The following is a 27,788-nucleotide window of genomic DNA, read 5'->3' as shown; positions in this document are numbered from 1 at the left end:
AATCGGGACTTATTTTTCATTTAGAATAAAAGAGGGATAATGGAATGAGAGCATCTTGGAAGATCTGCTTGATACTGCATAGTGCATATCATTTCAAGGTTCTAATTTTTTGAAGAATCGTCTTATTTTGGACAAGCATCATGGAAAAAATTTTGCGCATGTAAAGTTCTTGTGATTAAACTTTCTATTTGATTTATCTATATAGATTTTGTTCCAATCTCCTTCCACTCATCAATCAAGTCAAAATTACATCCGTCTATTGAACCAATCTTAAATTAGCTGAACTCAACGTGAAAGCTCACACAATAGATGAGCCTATTAGATTAGTCATTTTGCACGCCCGTTGAATGAGCCAAGTTCAAATGACAAAATTTGAGTGGATCTAAGCACAACCAAACCTCAACCTGGTTCATTAGCACCCTAACTCCATCAGGTGCTCCTCTTAAAACATTGGATTACAGAACCAAGGTTGATTTGACTGTAAACACTGGCATTGCACAGAACATCAGACACAAAGTACTGCTCTAATGGTTTTTATGCTGAAGATTTAAGTGACTTGCTACAAGGAGATTTATTGAGTTAATAGATAGCTAGTGAAAACAAAAAACTCTAAACCAAGAAACAAAATGATATTAATTTATTCCTCCTGCTCCTGCTCTATCGCTTCTACGAATGCTTGGGTTGCGCCTATTGCTCATTCCTCTTGAGTTAGAACAGCTGTAGTTGTGACTTCTACTTTTAGGTCTAGAATCGCTTGCATCATATTCCTTTGCCTGTCATGAAAGAGAATGGGTTATGAGCTAAATATATGTAACAATAATATTAGAACATTAAATAATTAATATGCCATGTTTATATGTGAAAATTCCATCATACGTGAACCCTAGCCCCAGAGAAAACATTTCTGAAGTCCAAGTCATCAAGCTTCTTGATCTATGGACATGGAAACAAAATATTGCATTTAATAGTCTACAGTGGTGTTACAGATGTCTCTGCCAAATGCATAAAACACACCAGCCATGTCCAATAGAAGTGAACTACAGGAGCCAAGAATCTACAAGTACAAAACTGATTGGCATAACTACATCGATTATGCCGCAGAATATAATACAAGATTCAAAAGAACTCCAAACCAGAAAACTCAAACTCAAAACCTATACTAGCAAACTAATCCTTTAACTTTTTAGCCATCATATCTCATCAAGCAATTCAAATCAGAATCATGAAATGTGGTTCAAATCAACTAAAAATCGATTCCTTCCTAGTTTACTGCGGATGATAACTGCAAATGGTTCATCGCAAGCATGTATGAAGCATAGATTACTGACGAGATTTAGTGACTTAGAGCAACCGTACAAAACAATTTGAGTTATAACAAAACAAAATTTGAATTTGAATTTGAATTACTACATTACTTCAAGGGCTTATCATTCTCTTTGCAAGCACATAAGAATATGGACATTTCCTTACACCACATATCTTGTAGGCGTAGGCATGCATCCAAATTATGGATGACATGTTCCCTTCACCTCCAAACATTCCTCTCCCCACCCAACACACAAAAATAAATAAATAAAATAAAATAAAAAAAACTGGAGATGCCAAAACAAAGCTTTCTTGTAATATCTTACCACCACCCTCATGGAAAACTTGGGAAAACAAACATCACCTGCTCGATGATATGATCATAAGTACGGAAGGACCAATTCATAAACGTGGATGTTATACAGATAATGGTGGCAGTGGACCAACATTAACCAGAACTAGGACTTACCTTAAGATCTTGCCACTAAGCTGAATTAGAAAATCCAGTGACCATCAGGCAACATCATTAACTGAACAACAAGGTCAAGTAATGTACACACCCCTATCATCAGAGCGTCTTGAGACTCTTCCACAAGAACCTCGTCTCCACTATGGCTATTGGGACGATCCATTGATGATGAATAGCCATGCCTACCACATGCAAGTTCAACCTATGTAAATTAGAAAGCATGGACAAATTCAAGCAACTTTATGACTAACAGAAAATGTCATATAAAGATAACCAAATTGTAGCCTGGTTCCATCAAAATCATACCCATCACGCACTTGAATGGCATCTTCAGCATCACAAAATTCTTCAAACTCTCATGAAAACTATGAAATATTGAGATATGCAAATAATAGAGAAATTTGCTAATGATCGAACTCTATAATCATCTCAACAAAAGCACAACCAGGAGACCTCAGAAGGATTTTTCGATCTACGTGCACAATTGGTCCATAATGCAATAAGAACCCCAATAGTGTAAATAATATCAATCAGGGTAAAGCATGAGAAATTTTAGTAAAATGTAAGTTTCAATTAGACTAATGACATCATTTTTAAGAACAGAACTACTATATCCATGTGGACCATGATCAGTTCAAAACTTGAATTGTTATCCTAACTACCTTAGTTTAACTTCCCTATCCTTCATTGTATATCAAGAAACTTAATCAAAAATTATATTCTCCATTATAGGGGCGAATCCAACATCTGGCAAGCCCTCGTGACCACCCGTGTTGATTCATCGAAAGCAATTTTTTTGTTGATGATAGATAAAAATTTTATATTATATAGCTAGTAATTCATAATTTTCACAAACTTCTCTTATGGCTTCATTGGTTGAAGCTTTCACAACCAAATTGAAAGTGCTTTTTTTCTAATTCAACATTTTTTACTAAAACTAATATGCAAGAGTTGGGGATTCGAACCTTGACCAATCTCTAAAATTATTGAAGCCTTGACCATCGTTGTATTCATTGAATTGTGGCACTAAATCTAATAAAATAATATATGTTCAAGTTTAGTGGCTAAATGCAATTACAAGGATTCAAACCCTTGACCATAAATTTGAAATAAATGGCACTTTGCCGCTATGTCACTCACCCGATTTAATATATATGTGTAGCAGAAAATATATGTTCATTTTTAGCAATGTTTGAGAGAAAGAGTTGGTATGAACTGTTTGGGGAGAAGATAACAAGCCCTTTTCCTTCACATTGATTATATATACTTTTCAAAAATACACGTATGGTAACAGAGTCCCAATATAGAAATACAATAAACCTAATTTTTCTTGCATATTCTAAGTTATTCAACTTAATTTATTTTCTTAACACTCCCCCTCAAATTGGAGCATATATATCATATAAACTGAGCTTGGAACAAAGAAACTTCAATCGATTACTAGTCAACAACTTTGTAAACATATAAGCAAGTTGGTCTCTTGTCTTCACAAATGGTATACATATATCACCATTCAATATTTTGTCCCGAGCGAACGAAGTGACAATCAACTTCAATGTGTATGGTCATCTCATGAAGACTGGATTGGATACAATATGTAAAGCAACCTGATTATCACAGAACATTGGTATGGGAGTAGAAGGTGAGAGATTGAATTCTTGAAGAAAGTGCAACCATGTCAACTCACTGGTAGTATGAGTCATCGCCTTATATTCCACTTCTACACTTGACCTTGCTACTACCGTTTGTTTCTTACTTTTCCAAGACACCAAATTACCTTCGAGAAAAATACAGAAACTAGTAGTGGATCGTCTGTATAACGGAGATCCTGCCCAATTTGCATCTGTAATTCCTTCTACTCTGATATGTCCATTCGATTTATACAATAATCCAAGACCTAGAGTCTTTTTCAATACCAAATAATACGTATCACAGCTTCCCAATGAGAAACTCGAGGAGCATCCAAGAATTGACTAACAACACTGACTACATAAGAAATATCTGGTCGTGTAATGATAAGATAATTCAATTTTCCAACCAAACGATTCTCCTTCATCTTTCAAAAGCTTCACATTAGGATCCGGGAGTATCAACTGGACGAATTCCAAGAAAACCTGCCTCATCTAATAGGTCAAGTATATATTTTGTCTGAGATAAGTTGATACCTGCTCGAGACCTAGCGATTTCAATACCTAAAAAATATTTGAGTTTGCCTAGATCTTTGGTCTACAAATGTTTTTGTAGAAATTGTTTCAACCGAGCTATCCTATTTGCATCATCACCTATGATAACAATAGCATCTACATAAACTACAAGTATAACATAACCTACGCCAGTTTGTAGATGAAATACTGAATAGTGAAATACAACGCCGTACAATAATAAGTTAATCCAATTCCCAACCTTTAAAGTCAAATATTTTCTTACTTCGCTCGTGGGATTCACACACGCCCAAACTTATTTTTTTTCTCTTCCCAAGGTGTATTCTAAGGTTAATTTCCACTCCTAATTTCTCACACCACTCGAGTTTGGTTAGATTTTACTGGTTGCAGTTCAAAATATCAACAAATGAAGATTCTCCTTATATTTTTGACTGCTTCAACTTCTAGGAATCAACCAAGTTACTAACCCCTTATCAAAGATTTAATTCTCTAAAACAAGTGTTTGGGGCTTAATCAAGGCATGCGATTTCAATTTTTCTTCTTCTTTTTTTTCATATTTTTTTATATATAACTTTATTCTTTAATCACTCTTTGTACAGACATCTCTCCCTTAAGCTTTCTAAATGACCATTGTAGCGAGTTTTATGTCGATGACTTCCAAATCAGACGACTTTAGGACACTAGGTTTTAAACCCTTACAGGCTTAATTACTCAAGTCATAAAAGCTACGAAGAGACAATTCACAATGAAATTATTAAAGTTGTCCTCATTGGGATCTCTTTATATATATATATATATATATATTAAACACATATTCTCGAAAATCGACCTCTAATTTAAGGTTTTCACCCAATTTTCATCCTATTGGTCTCAGGCAATCCACACAAAAATTAAGACATACGGAATCCACATTTATCTCCAAATTTTCCTACAATAGTGCAATCATCCAAACGTCCTAAGTTTGGTTTAAGGGTATTGTGATGTTTAATGGTTGTTTGAATTTAGCATCTAAGTTCTTTATTTCAACCTATAAACGAGAATCAACCTACTCATGCCCAACGCCAGTTAACTCACGTGCATAAATATTTTCCGTTTCACACGAATAAGTAAAAATTTAATTTGATCACATAACTCATCCACAATTCATAAATGAACGAATGTTCTCAATAATATATATCATCGCCGGCAAGGCTTTCCAACTCACACAAGCATGCAAAAACACGAAATTTTATTTTTATTTTTTTGACAATGCACACAAATAAAAATTAAATATATAAATAATAGAAAAAACAAACAAATAAATTGTTTTTTTTTAAAACACACAAATCAAAAAATTTGCACACAAATCGCACAGAACAAAAAAAAAAATTTAAGCATTTAGACAATTTGTAATACACTCCCTCAAACTTAAACTAAATATTGTCCCTAATGTTAAATTAAAAGAAAAAGATGAGGACTTCCCTGAATTGTCTAATGTTGAATTTGATGGACGTTTCTTCTAGCTTTTCCCCCAAACTTGAGATTTTTCATGTTTTCTCCTTGTCAAAGTTGGTATGATTGTTCCGCGACGTCATGTTCCTAAAAACTCAAATTTTAGATATTAAATACGTGGAACAAGTGTTACTTAGCTCAAACAAATAATAACCAACTTGACTACTTATAAAACTAAGGGAAGATGGGATATGGTTGGTGAATTCCTAAATAGAAACTATAAAATAACTTAAACTATTCTATTAATCAAAAACAGAAAATGAAATAAAAATAAAAATAAAATGCTTGGATTGCCTCCCAAGAAGCGCTTCTTTATAGTCATTAGCATGACTTTGACAATTACATCATGGAATTTTAAAGAAGGCTTTTGATGCCCTGTCCATTTTTCTTCTTTTGACTTTGCTCCACTCTTCGTTGTTTTTCCAGATCTCATCATTGTCCTTTTCAATGTAATAGGATCTTTTTAGGCCATCCGATTCAAACTTAACAATATAGACTTCAATCACTTTGTCAGACTTAATCACAAATCAATTTCCATATAATCAATGAATTCGGATGAATGTACGTTGTTTTCATCTTCATTGATTTCTACATCTTCGTTTAGTTCTTTTGAAATCAAGTTGTCACTCACTTCAGGCTCTTCTACGATCGTTGAAATTTTTTCGGATTGACTTATTGATCCACAGGCAATGAGGAATCTGTCTTGTTAACCCCTTCGAGTGGATTATATTTCCACCTTTTGAATTCACTCCAGTACTTCCAATCTCCAATACGTCTTTTGCGCTCTCCCTCTTTGACAAGTGCATTATAGTACTTTGCAATTACCCTTTCATTCAATAGAGGAGGACCATCTCCTGTAAGTGTGATGTCTTCATCCCAATCGTCAGTTACATAATATCCCACAGGCATGTAATTTTCATTAGCTTTGTCAATTGCTTCTTTTTGATATCTTAAATAATGTACGAACCCTACAAGCTTTACTATCCGGGGGTCGGTAGGTGTATGCCAACAATGCTCATTGTAGTGTATCCTCCAGCAAATATGACAAAAGATATTTTCTTCGGGCGGGTAGTTTGTATCCATGTCGAGATCACTTATTTAAATTGCTCTACTCTCTTGCCAATGTTGGAATCATGCATATACTATTGAGTAGTACCTAGAACGAATACCAAAAATAATCAGGGTGGATAGCCAAAATTAACAAAATAAAAAAATAAAAATCTAAATCTAAATTAAAATAGAAATAGAAATTACTTGGTAATAATATTAGTAAAAATCAAATTAACAATCCCCGGCAATAGCGCTAAAAACTTGTCATGCGTTTTATGTAACATGATTTTTAAACCACGGGCATATGGTGTCCAGTTTTGTAGTATATTAAGGGATTGAAAAGTGTCGAACCCACAGGGATTCATATTCACCTTCTACTGAGTACTATAATTATGTCCGCGTTTACTTTATCTAGCCAAATTGATGATGGAATGATTTAATGTTTTATAAATGAATGAATAAAACTAATCTATCGTGAATTGGATGTGACAAATTGGAGAATGCAAATAATCAATTAAGAAGGCTTAGGGATTGATTTCACCTAACTTTCAATTTTGATTCAATGAATTCCAATTATTCCGATTAATTTTCCCATATTTAAAAGCAAAAATCCTATTGTATTTCTAACCCCCTCTCTCGAACACTGACTAGAAATTAACCCTAAATCTCAATTCCAACATCTCTGTTCGAAATCGAAAATCAAGAATTTATAAAAGATCCGATTCTTTTGTGGAGTAAGCTTCATAGATTTATACCTTCTCTCGAAACCTATAAATTCTGTATTGTATCAATCTTATGAACGCGCCTAAATTCCCACTCTCTCGAGCGTCGAAATTGACTAGCATCAAATCATCCAATTGTTGATCAGGCAATTGGAAGCATTAAAATCATGATACAATTAAATATAAGCGGGAAATTTAAACTAAATAATTATGAAATTCATCAAACCATAAATTCGAGTTTGGCTACATCAAACCTAGATTAAATTTTAGCTCATGATCAAATCTAGGAAATTCAAACAATTTAAAATAATAAACATAAAGGACAAAGAAATATAGAAACTATTTTAAAGTGTTAAATCAATTCTCCCCTTTTATATCCTTCACGCCTCTCGTACTCGGTTGATTTCTTTAATGGTTGATGCTGTCCCTCTTTCAAATTGGATGTGTTTGCCGGCTGAATTCTTCAAATTGTCCAGCAGCCGTCAGTTGTATTAATTGAGGCAGTCAACCTTCTGTGAAGTTGTCAGCTCCAATTTCCCTAGAATCCTCCAAATTGACCACCTGAATCTCCCTCTATTCCTCTCCAGATTGTCCCCTTATTTTGCCGTTCCAATCCCGTGCGTGGCTTGAACCCACAAATTTTTCTTATGCGGCTCCCCCCTAATTTATGTCTTCAATTGTGTATTTATAATGTCCTCGAGTTTAGGGAAAGATTTGGAGATGAGTTGGGCTGAGAAAGAATGGTAAAAATCCAAAAAAAAATTAATCTCGCAAGGCGGCGCCTGGGCACTGACTTTCTATCAAAATTTCAGTATCATGGCGTCTGGGCGCTAAGGGATAGCGCCTGGGCGTTGAGGACTACTTCGGTTACACTGCACAGCTTTTAGTATTTTTATCATAATTCTTTCTCCTGATATCTGATTGAAACGATTCAATATGCGTTGGAAAGGTAACTCAAAGGGCTACAACTTTTCTTCAGATATTATTCTCCAATTCAATCGTTTTCTATGTCAAAAAATGAGTCTCAATATGAGGCCAAAAACTCGATGCAAAACTTTTCGGTCGGAAAATGATTTATGATCATATCTTGACTAAATTTGATCCCTTTGACACCTTCCTTCATCCAATTAACTCCTAGCACTCTCGGATCTTCATCGCGAGTTTCAACACAACTTTTGATTAATTTCATTTTAATCCTCGAACTTTGGATCTCTTACATTTTGGTCATTTCATCCAATTTCGCTAACTTTTGCCTATTGCCTTCCTTTGGCCTCTGTTAGCCCTTGTTTTCTCCACTTCCATCAATCTACAAAACAACACCAAAAATTACTTGTTAGCACTTCTAAAATACTCTCCAAGATAGCATAATCATGAAATTAATGGCATAATATAATGAGTGTAAATCACTCATCAGCTACCATTTATAATTCCATAGTCTTTCGCCACTCAGGATCAGATAAAGCTTCTACCACTATCTTAGGGACAAAAATACTAGAAAATTGGGATGTGAATAGGAAAATGAGGGTGATAACAAATCAAGAGTGACATAGTGACTAATACGATGTTTAGTTACACAAGTACGTTTACCTTTACAGAGAACAATGGGTAGTGACTCAGGATTAGAACAGACAATGAAAGCAAGATCTGTAGACAGCAATGTGATGGATGGGGCCACAGATGTTGGTGGCTTAGATCATAGGGTATAAACCTATAAAGGAGGAGACAGTTCTTTCTGAGAGGAAGACAACTCCGGTAGAGTAGACGAAGACGAGGCAAGGTCCAGAGAAATACCAACAGGGAGCTATGGAACGCGTAAACTACTGGCATCTCAAGTGAAGTCGAGAGACAGACTATAAGCAGAGAAATAGGGTGTAGACTCGTGGAAAGTAACATATGCACTTACAAAGTGACGTTGCAAAAAGGGATTATAGCAACGATACCCTTTCCGTGTTTGAGAATAACTAAGGAAAATACATTTTATAGAGCAGGGATCAAGTTTGTCACCGCCAGAGCTAAAGTTATGAACATAACAAACACAGCCAAAAACCTTTAGAGGTAATGGGTACTGTGGAGATGAGAAAAACAAAAGAGATAAGAAAGATGCACCGTCCAAAATAGAGGATGCCATGCGATTAATAAAATAGCGTAAAATAAGAACAGCATCACTCCAAAAAATTTTAGGAACATGCATATAACAAAGAAGAGCACGCGTAACATCTAATAAATGACGATTTTTACGTTCTGCAACTCCATTTTGCTGTGGAGTATATACACAAGATGTTTGATGATTAATACCTTTGAAAGAGAGATAAGAAGCAAATGAAGCCGACATATATTCTTTGGCATTATCAGAACGCAAAAAATGAATCTTTTTGTTAAATTGTGTTTTGATTAAAGTATGAAAAGCTTGAAAGATAGAAAGTAATTTAGAACGGTTTTCATTAGAAATAACCAAGTCATACGAGAATAATCATCCACAAAAGTGAGAAAATATTGAAATTTATTAGATGAAATGTTAATTGGTCCCCATACATCAGAGTGAACTAACTCAAATAAACCAGAAACACGACTACTAGTACGTAAAGGAAAAGACACACGGTGATATTTGCTAAGCTGACAAGCTTCACGTTCAATGGAGGACACAGTACGAAGACTCACAACTTAACATTTTATAATAAATAGAGAAAGTGGACCAAGACGACAATGCCACTGCGTAGATGAAACAAAGACTAGAGAGCTCGAGGTGAGGAGACTAGTGAAAGTTTCAGGTAATACAAGCCACCAACTTCATGCCCATACCAGTCATCATCTTCGTCTTGAGATCCTGAAAAATGCACACAAAAGGATAAAATGTCACAGAACACTGAAGTAATGTGGTAATTTTACTAATAAATAATAAAGTAAAGGGAAAGCCAGGAATATGAAGGACAGTCGATAAATCAATATTAGGGCCTGGATAGGTATTGGCCAAGCTTGCAGCACTCGTTTGGGAACTGTTAGCAAGAGTGACTTATGTGGAAGAATTAATAGGATGATAATTAATGAGAGAAGTGGACGAACTAGTCATGTGTTAGTTGCTCCAGAATCGATAATCTATGGATTGTGAGAGGCTGACAATAGACAGTGGGAAGGTGTAGTACCTGACTAAGCAAGCGTGGCCATAGAAGTAAAAGCAAACTGTTTATGAGCCAAGAACTCAGCATACTCATCCCGTGGTATAGATAAGAGATCAAATCCTTGTGTAGAGATAGAGTCATTTACTGGTCCAGATAATTGGTGATGGTCATCACTAGACGAGACATGATTGGCAGATCTAGATGGTTTGCCAGGTAAGTTCCAACAATAATTAACGGAGTGACCTACACGACCACAGTTAGTACATTTTCAAGGTTAACAATTTTTCAAACGACCAGTGCCTTTAGTGTCTCGTCCACCCCGAGGACTAAAGCCACGTCCACCCTTGAATTAGCCACCTCGAGCAATAAAAGCATAATGATCTCCACTAGGTATACTATCTGATAGAGTAGAGCGCTGAACACGAGAAAAGGTCTCTGGAAGATTGGGAAGTTCTTTACCACTTAATATCTTTGCCCGGATTGCATCAAACTTTGGTGGAAGTCCAATAAGAAGTTTAATAACATCAATATTTTCCTGCTGTCTTTCCATAACCTTCTAATTAAGAGAGAGGTTGTTGCACATTCCTCTCCTGACACACAGCCAAAAGTTTATTGTAATATTTAACGAGGTTGAAAGAGCCCTTCTCAAGCCCAAAGTACTGTTTACACGTCTCATAGATTCGAGTCACATTTCCAGTTCCAGAATGTACATGTTTAAGATGTTACCAAATCTCTTTAGTTGTGGACATATAGAGGGCGAAAGACCCAATATGAAGCTCAATGCTACTAGTTATAAGTCCAATAATTGCATTATCTTCTTGATCCTAACAATCATTAAGAGTAGAATCAGCTTCTGATGATTTAACAAATGGCTTATCTAAAATCAAGTGGTCAAATAAACCCTTACCCCGCAAGAAGACATCAACACATCTAGCCCAGTAAGTGTAATTTCTTTCATTCAATTATTAGGCGCCATGGGTCCAGTCAAATTGAACATCTCCATTTTGGATGACATAATATTATTTATGCAAACTAGCTAGTTTTTGGACCGTAGAGAATAAGGCTACCAATAATTAAAGACCCACAAACCAACTAATTAGCTCAACAATGAAATTAATAGTAATCCAACACAAGTAGGCCCTAAAATCGACTTGAGCCCAAATATAAAATACACTCAAGTAGCCCAAGATAAATTGATCTATCACAAGACCAACTCACCAAAAAAAAAAAAACCTCACTGTGAATACCACCACTGACTTCAACAATCGAGAGTGTCGAACAGAGATTCAAATAAAATCCAACAAAATTACTAACCAGAGTTGCTGGAGACGAGTATACAGACAAGAGTCGTCGAGTTTTACAACGTACAAGGCTAAAAAATACTTGCGATCGGTAGAAGAGAATTGCTCCGACCAAGACGAGCTACTCTGACCAAGACCCAAACACTAGACCCACCAAAAAATTGGACACCCAACCTTAGATGACGCCTGCAGGTCAGATAGCACAGGGAACTAAGTGCGGCCTACCAGAAAATTTAGCAACCACCCGAAATCACGTGCTCGAGTAAGTCAATTTCTAGCTCTTATACCATGTTTGAGAGAAAGAGTTGGTATGACTATTTAGGGAGAAAACAAACCCTTCTCCTTCACGTTAATTATATATACTTATCAAAAATACACGTGTGGCAATAGAGTCCCAATATGGAAATACAATAAACCTAATTCCTCTTGCCTATTCTAAGTTATTCTACTTAATTTATTTCCTTAACAAGCAAAAATAATATAACTTGTTATATTTAATTTTAAATATTTTATTGTGACCAACAATCAACCGGATGCCCGTGCTCACTCCAAATCCTGAATTCGCCGCATTCTTCATCATGGTTTTGTAACTTTTGTTTACCATTCTAATCATCTCGTTGGCACTCTTCTATAATTTCATGTGAAATTAACATGCTTCTCATTGGCTCAATGGATTGTATTAAAACCAGCTATGCATGAAATTATATATAGATTATAAATTTAAAGAACTAGAGAATTGAAATCTATGATCGAATGGGCAAATATTATTGCAGAAGATATCACAGACTCCTCAAGAGTTCTATTATGAGGAACCAAAAAGAGGAGAATATACCAAGCATGGCTATTAAAAATTACCTTGCAAAAAAAATCTTCCACTTCTCGTTCACGGATGTCATCGGGAAGGTTCTCAACATATAGGTTCTGCTTGAATGACTCATATTTTCCTACTGCAAATCAAACCAGCATTACTAAAAAAGTTATATATCCAAAAGGCGCAAAAAATTCAACAGCACGAGCAAATTTCACATGTAAAGATTTCAATTTCATTATAAAGATTTTTATTTTTTATTTTTTCAAAATCACAAAAAAGTGAAGATGATAGCATAAATGAAAGCAATGAAAATTGGAAAAATTAAGAAAAATAACCCACCTTTCTGCTGTGTTGAAAGTGGAAAATTGAATGTTGGTGGAAAAACATTTAGGAAAGTGATATAATCAAAGAGCGCGTGATTAGTTTTGAAGACTTGAAATGAGAAAACTATTCGAAACTTATAAACACACAAATGTACAGGTGTACGTGTCTCCATGTACATTAATTGTGTATAAATGCCACGACAAAATATTGAAATGCAAATAAAGATTGATGGGAGTCGGAATTGACAAAGCTGAAACTTAGCATAGAGGTTAATGAATAAGAATTCCAAGATTACGAGTTATATTAGTATTGTACTCGAGTAAAATCCCTGATCAGCATAACCAAAGTTTTATAATATTATACCAATATGAATCTACAAATGATGTATCATACTCCAGATATTAAGTGCTTGTTTGTGCCCTATTATTTGTGACTAATGTATTATGGAATAGTTATTGATGTTAAAATGTGTGATTAAAAAAAAGGAAAGATTTTTGAATTACGTATAATATTATTTTGATGAAGAATGTGTGATTGAAAATGAATGCTGTAAACAAAATAATGTCCTTGTTTGAGCCCCATTATTTGAAAAAAAAATGCATATCTAAACAGTGTTTTAACATCATTTCAACTACACATTCTTCAATAAAATAATATTATACACAAATCAAAATTTTTTTTCTCAATTTTTAACTACACATTTCTCATCAATATACTATTCAAAAATATATTTTTTTCTCCCGAAATGGGGCTCAAACAAGGATAATATGATAAAATAGTAGACAAATAAAACCTAAATTCATCTCCAACATTTTGTCTAAAAAATAAATTTGAAAACAAAGAAAAGAAGGCGCGAATGCGGAGAATCCACTCTAGGCAGCAATCAACGTCCATTTGAATTCTTCCATCCGGACCCACTCTGTACGGAATAAATACAAATATACCGTCATTGTACCTCGCGTTCGTAAAACCCTCCATACGATTTGGCCACATCGAACCCTTCCCAAAATCTACGGTCATTCACCACGAGTACTAAACTGACAAACTCTCAAGCGCGTCAAATCCTTAAAAAGTATTCGCAGGAAGGGACTGCAGTAGACGAGAGTCCGTGTCCGTGTTCTATTGAGAAAATACCATATATAACTCGCAAATACTTTTGCTCCACTGCACATTTCTGAGCGTTTGTGAGGGTTTTGGATTTGAGTTTGGGAAAATTATACAGCCATGGCGACGTCGCCGACATCATCGTCTTACTCGTCGTCTTCATCGCCGTTTGTTGCATCGTCGTCGGCGGAGTCGAACTTCTCCGGCCTTCCGGTGATGGCACTGAGGGACAGAATTGTCGAGAAGATTATGGAGAATCGAGTTACTCTCATCGTTGGCGAAACCGGTTGCGGTAGTGAACCTCACGTCAACTTTTTTATTTTTTCAATTTTTTGACATTGCATTATTTGCTCGCGATATCGTTGTTTGATGTTTATAAGTTGCTAATGTTGAAGTCCGAAAGAGCCGCAATTTTCGATCTTTTCTTCCGTTGGCACTGTGTAGACTTTAGTTCCTCTGATCGATCGTCGAGAAACAAAGCCGGATTATATTATACAACCAAGAGCATATTTACAGCCAATAAGATGGAAAAGCCCAAAGTAAACTGCTATGTTTCTCAATACAATCGCACTTCATATTATTATGTGCAAAAAGAAAACTTTTTGTAGAAGTGAATTACAATTATTCCAAGGGCCACTCTTGTTTTCTTTGCCAATTTTCATATAATAATTTTTCTCTGCTCCAATGTATGTGCACATTGCTATTTGGTTTACTATTTGGAGAAGGATTTGGCATATGATGAAACCAGTTATTTTATTCCTCAAATATTTGCTTCTTTTTTTTCTAGGGAAGAGCTCACAAGTTCCGCAATTCTTACTAGAAGAAAATATGGAGCCTATACTTTGTACACAACCAAGAAGATTTGCTGTTGTAGCTGTTGCAAGAATGGTGGCAAAAGCTCGTAATTGTGAAGTAGGTGGAGAGGTTGGGTATCACATTGGTCACTCAAGGGTCTTCTCGGCTAGGTAGTTCTATGATTGATAATTTGATATATCTGCAAAGATTTGTTATTCACTGGCTTGCTTTCGGTTTTGACCCAAAAAGGGCTTCTTAACGTCTCTTGTTTGGTATTTGAATCTATTTCCTTCTAATATGGCAAAAATTATGTTAGAAAATAACTGTGAACGCGAATTCAAAGTAAGATCTCCCGATGTCAAAATTTTTTCTTCCAAATGAATCTAACATTAAACTGTGCAATAATGCAACAACTTCCTAATAAAAAATATAATGGTTATCTTACATTGATGAATTGGATGTGCTTATTTTAACTCATAAGCCTGGTGTTTGCATATGCAAGCTTATATAAGTGCTGATTATTAGGCAACTTCTAAATGCACATACCTTAGTTAAGTGAACTTCTTTAGGTGTGGGTCCACAAAACATAAAAGATTCGGATTGACCCACTTCTGTCATAGCCCACTATTCCACTAGCTACTTCTAAGACATTGAAAATTTGTTTTTCTTGTAGACCCAATTCTGGAGTAGTCAACTTTCCAACCAACTAAAGTAGTTTCATTTTTTGTTAGTTCATATAATTTCTTTTATTTGTTTGCACAATTTTTTATTGTTCTAATATATATTTTGGGGATTGTTGTATTATTTGCTTATTTTGCATTCTAATAATTATTAAGACATTTTTTTTGTTCACCATGTTACACCTCAATATCCTGTTATGTCTTTTTAAAAGCTGGATATACAACACCAAGCCCCTGGTTGGTGGGGATCAAAATCATATTTTTAGTAGATTTTAATAAAAGTTGATGAAATGTGTGGTTAAAATTAATTGTTGACTTTGACTTAAATTAAAATGTTGATTTTAATAAATACGAAACAAGAGTTAAGAGTTGTGGGATTGGCCAAGGTTGAATCTCAAGGTTGTTGATGCCTGTCTAATTTTATTGCTATCTTCAGATTCAATTAGACCCTTGTTTAGGCATTTAACAATTTGCCTTATAGGGTTTAGCACGAATTTGTCTTCTTTTTGGATTCTAATGTTACGTTCTTCCTATGACTAATCGCAATTTACTCCTTACTATGCTGTATCTATTTGTTTAACCATTGACTTATATTGTCTAACCGTGTCAAGTTTCTATGTCAGGTCAAAAATTATATTTAAAACGGCAGGTGTATTGTTGGATGAAATGCGAGAGAAGGGATTGAAAGCGCTCAAATATAAAGTTATTATTCTTGATGAAGTGCATGAAAGATCTGTGGAGTCTGATCTTGTTCTTGTTTGCGTGAAGCAGTTTTTGCTAAAAAACAATGACCTGAGGTTAGCATTGTTTTGACTTAGTCTCTTCTCCTTCTACATGTCTCTTAGCATAATGATGAGCATCAATCTAAAGTTCACGATTTGATTGGCTTAGATTGAGTTCTAAATGGATTGTGGCTTTCTAGGGTCGTTTTGATGTCTGCTACTGCTGATATTTCAAGGTATCGTGAATACTTCAAGGATCTTGGTAGGGGTGATAGGGTAGAAGTGTTAGCAATCCCTCCTAGCACGGGGAAGAGCATCATATATCAGCGGAAAGTGACATATCTTGAACAGGTATTGCATTCAATGCAATGTTTATGGAATTACCTATCGCTGCCTTGCTATTACTTCACGTGGAGATCAGCTGGTAATCTGATAGCGAAACATCTTCTACTTTCTTTTCCCTTAAAATTTTGATTTTTGGTGTACGTTACTGTGAACTGTTTTATGTTTTTGATTGCCTAGGATATTTCTGTCTCAGCGATTGTTCGGTCTGTTGAAGGACTTCTCGATGGTTGGATGAGGTCTCTCCAATGAGTGCTATGTGATTAAATGCTTCAATTATAATCATAGATTACAAAAAAAATACTAATGATATTGAACCTAACTAAAGGAAAAAAAATTAAAATGGCCATGGCTAATTTTCTAAATGATCGTCGTCATTAGAATTTGGAAATACTTGATTTTAAGATTTCTTATTAGGCATATTGACAATTCTTTAAAGTATGTATATATGCAGACAGGTTAGGTTGAAATCCATGTAAAGTGGAACTTATATATAATCAACTTTAATTGCCTCATTGCCTTTACAGTAGTGCGGAACTCTATGAATGCATTCATAAATGATCGATTACCTTTCAAGCCATTTGAATGCCATTTTATTCGAAATTGGTTACTGGAATTTCGCATTAACCAATTTGTTCCAATGCTTTTTGCTATACAGGTTTTTTACCATTTTTCCAGTACAGAATGTTTATTAGGCATCTAACCTGTGTGTTTGGCATGATTTACATTTGAATGAAAGCCATGCTTGTAACGACCCAAATTTTTCCTTTTGATCATTAGAGCATATTGAAAAATAAATATTTTATAAAAGATAATAGCTCTTAAACTTACAATAATAATAATAAAAGCAAATAGTTAATCATAAACATTAAAGTATTATTCGAATTGCATAATCATTTATTCTTTATTATACCACTAGAGACCCGTTCCTAAATTCAACGCCTCGAAATCAATTACCTAAAGGGGAAAAATCATAGACAATGAGATAAAATCTCAATAAATGAGCCACATAATCATAATTTATATTTAAAATTTAGGAATTCGTAACGTACATAAGGAAACACGGGGATTAGAAACAGAACTTAGGTGGTCATAAACCCGTACATAATTATAACATACATAGGGAGACACGGGAATTAAGAACCGTACTTCATTGCTATAATTCTCGTACATAGCACTATTAAACTCCGGTCCATTGAACATAAACTTATAAAACCCATATCATACTCATGAATCGAACTTCGTAATTTAAAGTATGAAAAATGATTTGACATACAACATATGATAACACTTATCTCGTAAATTTGATAAAATACGTACTGAAGAACTTGGACCTCAAACAACCGTTTATGAATTATGTGTGTAGTTGATCATAGTTATACACACACATATATAGATACACGTAATTATTGAAATCATATAATTTAAATAAATCAGTCAAACATAATTATATATAATTATACATATAGAGACGCGTAATTATAGTAACACTATAATTTAAATCAATCAATCGTAATTATACATAATTATACGCATATAGGCGTAAGTAATTGTAGTAACACTATATTTAAAATAAATTAGCCATAATTATACATATATGGTTATACGTAATTGTAGTAATACTATAATTAAAATCAATCCGCCATTATTATATAATTTTATTTTATTTTAGTTTTTGATAGGTAATCAGATAATTTTATTACTTAAAAGAAAATACCCGGGGAATGTACAATCACTTTAAACCAGTAAGGAATAACATGAAATTAGGCAACCTGTCTATAGGAGCTTTAGCCACGGCATTAAACCAAGAATACAAAGTAAAGTAAAATGTTTCTCTTATTTGCTCTCATCTTTGTTTGGTCTTCGAAGCAGCGGTTGTTCCTTTCTCTCCACAAGCACCATACAAAGCAACCCGGGAGAAGGTGCCGTGTTAGTTTGTTATCCTTATTTCGAAGTTTTCTTCTCCATGCCCGTAGCACGTCTTCTATACGACGAGGCAGCGCCCAAACCATAGATTGAGAACCAAGTATACCGTTCCAAATCCAGCGAACATTATCACAATGAATGAACAAATGATCGATCGTTTCCTCATCTTTCTTGCACATATAATACCATTCGGTTACGTAAAAGCCATTATTATATAATTATACAAATATAGACGCACGTAATTATAGTAATCACATAATTTAAATCAATTAGTTATAATTACAAATATATATTCTCATAAAAATGATAGTTTACTTATTTAGAAATGAATCTTTCTAATTTATCTTTTTATATATATGGAAATTTATCTTTTAAAGTATTACACGATCAGCATAATCATTTATTTTTTATTATACCACTAGAGTCTCGTTCTAAACTTCAACGCCTTAAAATCAATTACCTAAAAGGGGAAAAATCATAGCCAATGAGATAAAATAACGTACATAAGGAAATACAGGGATTAAAAACCAAACGTGGGTGGCCATAATTCTCGTGCATAATCATAACAGACAGGGAGACACGGGAATTAAAAATCGTACTTCGTTGCTATAATTCCCGTGCGTAGCGTTACCAAACTCCGGTCCATTGAACATAAACATATATGACTCATATCACTCTCATAAATCGAATTCCGTATTTTGAAGTAAGAAAAACTATTTAACATACAATGTATGACTACACTTACCTTGTTAATTTGAAGGGGATTTGATAAAATACATAAGGAAGAACTTGGACCTTACCTTAAACAATGGTTTATGAATTATGTGTAGTGTGGACAATCATAGTTATACACACGTACACACATATATACACAAAATTATGAAAATCATATAATTTAAATCAATCAATCGTAATTACCTATATAGACGCACGTGATTGTAGTCATACTATAATTTAAATCAATCAATCAAACGTAATTATATATATATATATGCATACGTAATTGTAGTAATACTATATTTAAAATCAATCAACCATAATTATATAATTATAGAAATATAGATGCACGTAATTATAGTAATCACATAATTTAAATCAATTAGTCAGGAGGGCTTTGGCAATTACAGCCACGAGTCTGACAGTACTTGAATTAGTCGAGTCTGACAGTACTATAAGTTGATTCGTTTATAGTGAATTTTTACTCGTTTGATTCCGGAGTTTTTTTATTTCGCAAGGGGTTTTCGCCATCATCAATTTTCTAGTGTTATTTACTTTTCAGCAATTTACTAACTGTGGTAATTCACTATAGGATAGTTTTGCATGTGAATTTCTCTGGATTAATTAATAATTGCAACTTGCTGCTTTTATTAATTGATAAATTGAAATTCCGCATAAAACACCTATTCACCCCATCTAGGTATTAGTTGGGTCAAACTTCGTTATTTCAAGTGGTATCAGAGCCTCAATTCGATTCCTGACCTAACTTAATCTAGACAAGTCAATCTCTTCTTGTACCTCCTTTTTTTACGAAAACAATTATGCATATTGGAATGTTAGAATAAGAGTCTAAGTTTTTAGAAGAGCGGATTTGGATTAGTATACAAAATGGTTGTACCTTCCGTTTTACTATTGTTTCAGGTATAGTTATCCCCACGGATTTGGACTAAGGATGAACTAGTTGAGTGCAACTGGAATAGTAAAAGGCTACATGCCCTATTGATAGCTGCCTCCCCCGAAGAGTTTAGGAATGTATCAATGTGTTAAATCGCAAAAGAAGTTCTGTATATTTTAGAGACCACACACGAGGAAACCAAAACTGTAAAGAACTTCAAGCTACAAATGTTAGCCACTAGGTTTGAAGAAATTAGAATGAAGGAAGATAAACCGTTCGATGAATTCTATGGGAAGTTAAATGACATAGTAAACTCTAGTTTCAACCTAAGAGAGAATTTTCGAGTCTAAAATTGTTCGAAAAGTTCTTAGATCCTTACCTGAGAAGTTTAGAACCAAGATTATTGCGATTGAAGAGAGCAAGGACTTAGATACAGTTAAGATAGAGGAACTTGTAGTATCTCTTAAAACCTGTTAACTTACCATATCTCAACCTAAGAAGTTTATAGCCTTGAACACTGTTAAGGAAGAAGAGTTTGAGTCTACTGATACGAAGATCCTTAGAGATGATAAGATAGCTTATTTTGTTAAGAAATTCCAAAAAATTCAGAGGAATAAGAGAAAACCTCAAAAGAGGAAAAAGGATGCCCCTAGTAAATTCCAAAAAGACAAGCGTAATAAGACTAATGCTAGAGTTCTAATAAGAAATTTCAGTCAGTTAGATGTTATGAGTGTCAGAGTTTTGGTCACTATAGGAATGAATGTTCTATCTTTAAGAAGAATCTGAATAAAGGAAAGGGTAAGGCATTAATAGTGTAACTAACTGATGATGAATCCAATTCAAGATATCAGGGGCGATTCCCCTAGCACCGAGGATGAAAAGAACTATATGGCATTCGCGTCTATATTTATGATTGAATCAGACAAGGATAGTGAGAAGGTTGGGGATGAGGAACGTAGTGAGAACTATAAGGAAGACTCTGAGGATGAGAGAGGTTTCCCGTTGGGGTTTCCGACCCTCCCGGTCTCCACCTACTTGTGGAAGAGGTGGGATTCCTTGATATTAAGGTGTCAAGGCAGTCGAAGAAGGCCACCCGCTAGGGGAACAGGGGATTGGTGCAAACACAGTAAAGATCTGAGATTCGTGAGGCATACCGTCAATTATTTAAGGAGAGTCTTAGGATAAAGGTCAATAAAGCCGTATTGAAGAAGGTTAATGAACTTGAGATATAGAGAGAGAGGCTTATAGCTGACCTTCAGGATTCTACAAAAAGTCTTAGTGAGTTGAGACTTGTCAATGCTTTTTGCTATACATGTTTGCACAGATTTTATAACATTTTTTCCAGTACTGAATGTCAATTTGGCATCTAACCTTCATTTTTGGTATGATTTACACTTGAATGGAAGTACAAGAGATGCATACCCATTTACCTAACTGGATAACAGTTGTCTTTAATAAATGCTTGGTATTTCTCTGTTATGCTCGTATATTCACACAAAAATGAATCTCTCAAATCTTGTGACATTCTTCATTCTTCAAATATGGGACAGCATGGATTCTTCCTATTGGAATAAGTTTCACATAATTTTGTTCTCTAATCAAGGTGGTGTCCTGTTAACTTTTTGTTGAACAGGTAATTGATCTTCTTGGTATAGAATCAGAAGACCCCTCTTTGAAATATTGTTCTGGACCAAGCCCAATCATGGCCGAAGCAATTTTCAAGCCTGAAGTCCACAAGCTTATACATGATTTGGTGTTATATATTCACAAAAATGAACCAGATATTGAGAAGAGCATTTTGGTCTTCCTTCCAACATTCTATGCACTGGAACAGCAGTGGTTCCTCTTGAAACCATTCGGTGAATGTTTCAAGGTTCATATTTTACATCGGAGTATTGACACTGAACAAGCTCTGAAAGCAATGAGAATCTGGAAATCCCATCGTAAGGTAACATTTTCTTTTTCTGTTCTTAGTTTCAGTTCCTACTTCACTTGCATATGGCAGTGATGTTTTATACTGTCCATTTAAAGTTCATGCAAACATTTGCAGAATCTTTATTAGAACATACTGCATTTTTTATATGAATTTAAAACATCATCACTAGCGCAGATAATATTGGCCACAAACATTGCGGAATCTTCTGTTACAATACCCAAAGTAGGCTATGTCATTGATTCCTGTCGATCATTGCAAGTTTACTGGGATACTAATCGGAAAAACGATTCTGCAGAGCTTGTATGGGTTTCCAAATCCCAGGTATTGCTTGAATTTGGGCTCCTTGTGATTCACTTTTCGAATGGGATTTTCTTGTCCTCAACCTCTGTATCACAGGCTGAACAGCGCAAGGGGAGAACTGGTCGGACTTGTGATGGTCACGTGTATCGCTTGGTAACAAGATTGTTCTTTAATCAGCTTGTGGATTATGAACCCCCAGCCATACTGAGGTTGTCATTAAGGCAACAAGTACTTCTCATTTGCTGTGCTGAATCTAGAGCCATTAATGACCCCAAAGGTAGTTTGCCATTTCTGACCTACTATTCTTTGAGATGATCTTTTCGATGTCATTTGCTGTAGCTAGTACTCATTAAGTGGCTTTGACTGGAGTAAAAATGACAAGTACTTGGAGTCAAACCTCGATACAAGCGAAAAATGATATAGGAATTTACCGTATCTCACACTCGTAGTTGTTTTATTGTACATATGCTTGATACATTGGATAAAAATTCAATTTTTTACGTAACACCTAACACAGATTCCCTCTAAGTACCCTTCATATGCTTTTCCTAAATCAATAAAAATATACAAGTAATGTTTCTCACCTCTAAAATTCTAAGTAAGCAATCAACTTTAATATTATATGTATACCCAGCAAACTGTTTGTTTTAAGACATTTGAATGGCATCTTAATCAATGGGCAAATAGGACTTTCGCCGTGACTTATGAGCTTAGTACTTCTTTAGTTTCTTAATGGACCATTCATCTCCTATTTATCAGGAATCCTTTTATGCTATAAGATATTGTTAAATAATTTTATCACTACCAAAAACCTATCTCTTTTAGACACTTCCATGCTTAGATATAGATTTTTCTGGTCTAGCTGCATTTTTCCTGTTAATAAGTTAAAAGACAAAAATGAAGTCAGCTGGTGCCCACCAAGCAACGATTTATAAAATCCAAGAGTTTAATGCTATATGTTATGTGACATTGTCTTCCCTGGATTCTTTATGTTCTATAGTTTGTGTCCCTAGTTCTATGTATATCAGTGCCGATCAGACTGCTATTTCTTTCCCTTCAGTGTTGTTGCAGAAGGCCATGGACCCTCCACAACCCGATGTTGTCGACGATGCACTGAATCTGCTGGTTCACATTCGTGCATTGGAAAAAGCATCTCCTAGGGGTCACCATGAGCCTACATTTTATGGACGACTGCTTGCTAGCTTCTCTCTGTCGTTTGATGCTTCTATCCTCATTATCAAATTTGGGGAAATAGGAATGCTACGTGAAGGCATTGTATTTGGTATTTTGATGGATCTCCAACCTCTACCAATTCTTTCTCCTTTTGGTCAGGAAAATCGGGTATTGTCCACAAATTGAATTTGTGTTACATTTCATTGTTCAGATGATCTTATTTCTACTGACTAGGAGTTGTTAATTTTCAGTTTGTGGAGTACATTGATTACTATTATAGTGGAAACAGCAAGGACACTGGTTTGGGTAGGAAGGAGATGCTATATATGGGAAACTTGAGTGCATTTCAGTTCTGGCAACGTGCTTTGAAGGTAATATTATCTCTCCCAAACTAGAGTGCATTCAACTTTGGCAACATTCTTTAAGGGTAATTTGGCCATAGTTCCTTGTATTCTCTCTGCCCCAACCCTCATAGTACTCACTTCCAAGGAGACATCTTGGTGTTGAATTTATGATTTCTCTCAAGTTATGTAACCTGTGCATGCATTGTTTTTGAAGGACAAATGTCGTCTTGAACGACTGAAACAGATTCTTAAGGTTGATAATGAGGAAAACGCTCAAATTCTTGACTCAAAGGGGTGTCTGAACGGGCTAAAATTTGACTGATTGATCGGAAACAAAAATCGCGCCGGGGGCAATTTCGTCATTTTTCGCGACGGTATCGGAATCCGTTAAATTTTGACTGATTGATCGGAAACAAAAATCGCGCCGGGTGCAATTTCGTCATTTTTCGCGACGGTGTCGCAATCCGCTAAAATTTGACAGATTGATCGGAAAAAAAAATCGCCCCGGGGGGGGGGGGGGGGGGGGGGGGGGGGGGGGGGGGGAGGTGTTGCTGGGGACTAAATTTATTATAAATAAATGTGATCTTCTTACATGTTAAGCTTTTAGAAGACATGTTTTAACATGGTACCATAGCAAGCTAAGATTCTCAGTTCGAGCCTCACCTCCATACATGTATGAAAATAGTATTTGTGTCCAGCTTTTATTGAAATAAATAAATCCTGCTAGCACGCCTTGTGTTGAAGACTAAATTTATATAAACAAAAGTTATCATTGTCTAATAGCTTAAACTTCTAAATGAGATGAGATGGTTCAACATGTTGAAAGTTTGAATTTTTAATGCTGACTGCTGAGTGTGTTGTTTGCAGATGATGAAATCCTCCATTCTCTGCACCGGGTTCGACCCAAATTTCTGGTTATATCTGATAGTCTTCCATTTTATTATGATCCATATGTCTGGCACACGTGCCAACTTGAATGTGAGCAAAAAGGGGAAACGGATACACTGGCTGTAGAGGATGAACACCTTGAGCTTGATAGTGAGTTGAGAAGATGTGTTGCTGTACCTTTTGCTGGATGCAGTGATTATCAAATGGATAAGATGGCTAGAAATTTGGCATTGATCGTCAAAGAGGTACCATGTTTTGCTTGTCAAGGTGCCATATCACTGCCACGATGCCATATCACTGCCACGATGGTGATATCTTCTTTTTCCATATGAAACAGATGAGAACTCAAGTTACTGAGGATGCATCTGAAGAACGGCATAGATTCCTCGATGATGACAGACGTCATGTTGCTGGAGGTGCATCGATGTGTAAATTTTTCATCAATGGCTTGTGCAACAGGGGTAGCCAATGTTTATTTTCTCATTCACTCCAAGCAAAAAGACCAGTTTGCAAATTCTTTTTCTCCTTACAGGTATCTATTTTTGCTCATTTCAGCCCTTATTCTTTAAATTTTTCTCTTGGCCATTGTAAATGATGGCTCTTCTAAATTGTTATTATGGGCCTGTTTGATGTAGATATTGTGAAAACAGATTTTGTGAAAAGTGATTTTTTCAGAATAGTTGATTAAAAAATATGGGAAAATTATAGGTCCACGTGCAAAATCATTTTATCGGAAGAATGTGTTATTGAAAATGAGTTTGGGGAAAGATGAGTTTTAAAGAATGTGTACCAAACAGGGGGCTATATGTAATTTAATTGGTTGGGGTATTTGCAGGGATGTCGCAATGGAGATTCGTGCCTCTTTTCTCACGAATCTGGTACAACAGCAATATCCTGTAGTGACTTGAGTTTGTGCAGCCAAGATGACAGAGACACTGATGCAGCATCTTTTGTTCGATTTTTTCCTGATTTTTCTTCGGATGGATACATACTATTATTGGACGACTTTGATCTTTATTTTTCTACCCATATTTCTTATCACTATGACTCTTCCTGTATAATTTCCACATCATCTCAACCAGATCCCCTCATCCCTGATCCATCGGGCATCAAAATTTTCTGGGGACTTAGTCATCCATATCAGACAATCATGTCCAGAGCAGGGGAAGACACAGTTCCATGGAGTAAAGTCAAATGCGTATTATGGTTTCCTAGATTTGATCATGAATATAAGGAAGGACAGAAAAGCTCCATACAAACGTTCTTTGAGTATCTGGCTATCCGATTGTTGGCAGAGTCCCTGCAAGAAGTGGTAGTAATCCTAACCATGAACAATATCAGATTTTCCCAATTACAGGTAACGGAAAAAATCTAGTTCCTGCTTGGTTAAGCTTTCAAGTGTTTATAAGCACAGATCTCAAAAAATGTGTGGTTAAAACATAGATAAAAGTTATGGGTTCTAAGGAATGTGTGGTTAAAAATGAAGTTTGACCAGCCTATGAGTACTTAAAAGCTTTGTCCAACATGGACTTACATATTCTATTTCCTACTTATCCTGCCTGTGTAAATTTTACTGAAAACGGTTAGTTTTTCCATTGTGGAAGAAGTAACAGTTGAATGTTTATTGTACTAAGAAACTTTTAACTGAAAAAGCATCATCTAGTGTGTGTGGAAGGAGAGAAACAACCGCTGTTTTGAGGATCATTCAAGGACTACAGAACATATTAAAGAATTATTTTATTTGACATTGTATAATTGGTTTAATGCTGCGGCTACTACTTGTATAGCCGGGTTGCCCAATTTTATGTTGTTTCTTTTTTGTATAAATTGATAATATACTCGTGATTAATAAAATATTTAATTACTTTTAACTGAAAAAAGTTTTCAGCCTGATGTCTGATTCGAACATGAATCTGATTTGTTGTTATGGGAAAACAACGTTAAACATGAAAGAAATTTTATCTGAGATCTGATAAGATATGGGCATGGAATGGCATTACATGAACTGTGGAAGTAAATATATTATCAAATTCACCAATAGAGCACGACATATTGTAAAAACTGTTTTAAAGACAGACTTTTCTTGCAAATTTTTGTTTTTCTCCTTACAGCTAGTTGCTTGTGCAGACTGAAGACAACAGTTGGATAGTTATCTAGACATCATTTAAACATTGCTGTTTTGTCTCAATAGGAAAAGAATTTAGGTTTTCTGTTCTTGCATTTGATATAAATTGTTATATTTGCTGACATGAATGTTCTATTAGGTGGAAAAGTTGGCAAGGGACAGTTTCTTCCTTCTAAGAGAATCATTTCCATTTGATGAATCAAGCTTTGGGCAGTTGTTTGATGAGCTGACAGCTAGAAAATCAATGTCGACTTCAAAGCCTGTTTCATACGTTTTTGATCTGCATCCACCTACCGAAGTTCAGTTTGGCGACTATAAGATGCTTTTCCGTCAATATTTGCATCCTACTTTGTGTCCTATTTATTAGAAGTTATCTGCGGGAGATTGTGTGTATACGAAGTTGCTTGTTGTCTTCCTGGTGAAGGAAAATTTAGAGTAGTGGTAATTATATTCATGACAAACTTGTTATTTGTTGCACCATATTTCAATTGCACTCAAGGCTCAACCTTTATGCTCCAGTAAAACTTATCTCCCTATCTTTTTTTCATTTCTTATCTTCAACCTTTAATTAATTAGCACATCTTGTCTTTGGTAATGGTTTCAGTCAAAATCTTCCTTTTGTGTGTTAAACCAAGTGAAAAATAATGTCGCACTTTTACATTTATTTTCCTTTTATAAATATGATGGTTAAATAAGTTATTATATGCCCTCAATAGACTTTTTCGTTGAAAATTGTTACATGAGATGAGAAGTGCTGGTGGATGCTAATTGATGAAGGTTGAGATAAAAATGCGTTGCAAAAAATCAGGGATGCAAGATTTAATGAGCAAAGATTGAGAATCTTAAATGAAATTAAAATATGGTATAACTAATAAAACTGTAGTATGAATATAATTACCCATTTAGTTAAGAGGATCTTAGAAGTTTGTGAAGCATAGACGGTATTACCCTTTATTTTGTAAGCTATGGAGGCACATCAATTCTTTTTAGTTTTGACTATTACTATTGATTTTAGTAATTTAGTTGAATTATATATTCTACTATTTAAGATTGAGGGTGTGTGTTTTATTTACTCGTATAGCATGTTTGG

At 35.0% G+C, this 27,788-nt stretch overlaps 1 protein-coding gene and 1 pseudogene across 1 annotated transcript; one reads left to right on the top strand and one right to left on the bottom strand.

Moving 5' to 3' along the window:
• Positions 1 to 632: 632 nt before the first annotated feature.
• On the bottom strand, positions 633 to 13,923 carry LOC111412731 (annotated as a pseudogene).
• LOC111412730 (DExH-box ATP-dependent RNA helicase DExH8) lies at positions 13,846 to 27,678 on the top strand. Its single transcript, XM_023043649.1, has 14 exons — positions 13,846 to 14,147; positions 14,643 to 14,820; positions 15,954 to 16,127; positions 16,253 to 16,403; positions 21,566 to 21,880; positions 22,043 to 22,189; positions 22,265 to 22,445; positions 23,229 to 23,509; positions 23,593 to 23,712; positions 23,900 to 23,979; positions 24,530 to 24,818; positions 24,911 to 25,105; positions 25,409 to 25,930; positions 26,838 to 27,678. The coding sequence occupies exons 1-14, from the start codon at positions 13,976 to 13,978 to the stop codon at positions 27,063 to 27,065; spliced, it is 3,033 nt and encodes a 1,010-aa protein (XP_022899417.1). The 5' UTR covers positions 13,846 to 13,975; the 3' UTR covers positions 27,066 to 27,678.
• The last annotated feature ends 110 nt before the right edge of the window (positions 27,679 to 27,788 follow it).

The sequence above is a fragment of the Olea europaea genome, chromosome 16 (genome assembly GCF_002742605.1).
Source record: "Olea europaea var. sylvestris chromosome 16, O_europaea_v1, whole genome shotgun sequence".
In the NCBI taxonomy this organism is placed as follows: domain Eukaryota; kingdom Viridiplantae; phylum Streptophyta; class Magnoliopsida; order Lamiales; family Oleaceae; genus Olea; species Olea europaea.
This window is presented reverse-complemented; position numbering and strand designations above follow the sequence as displayed.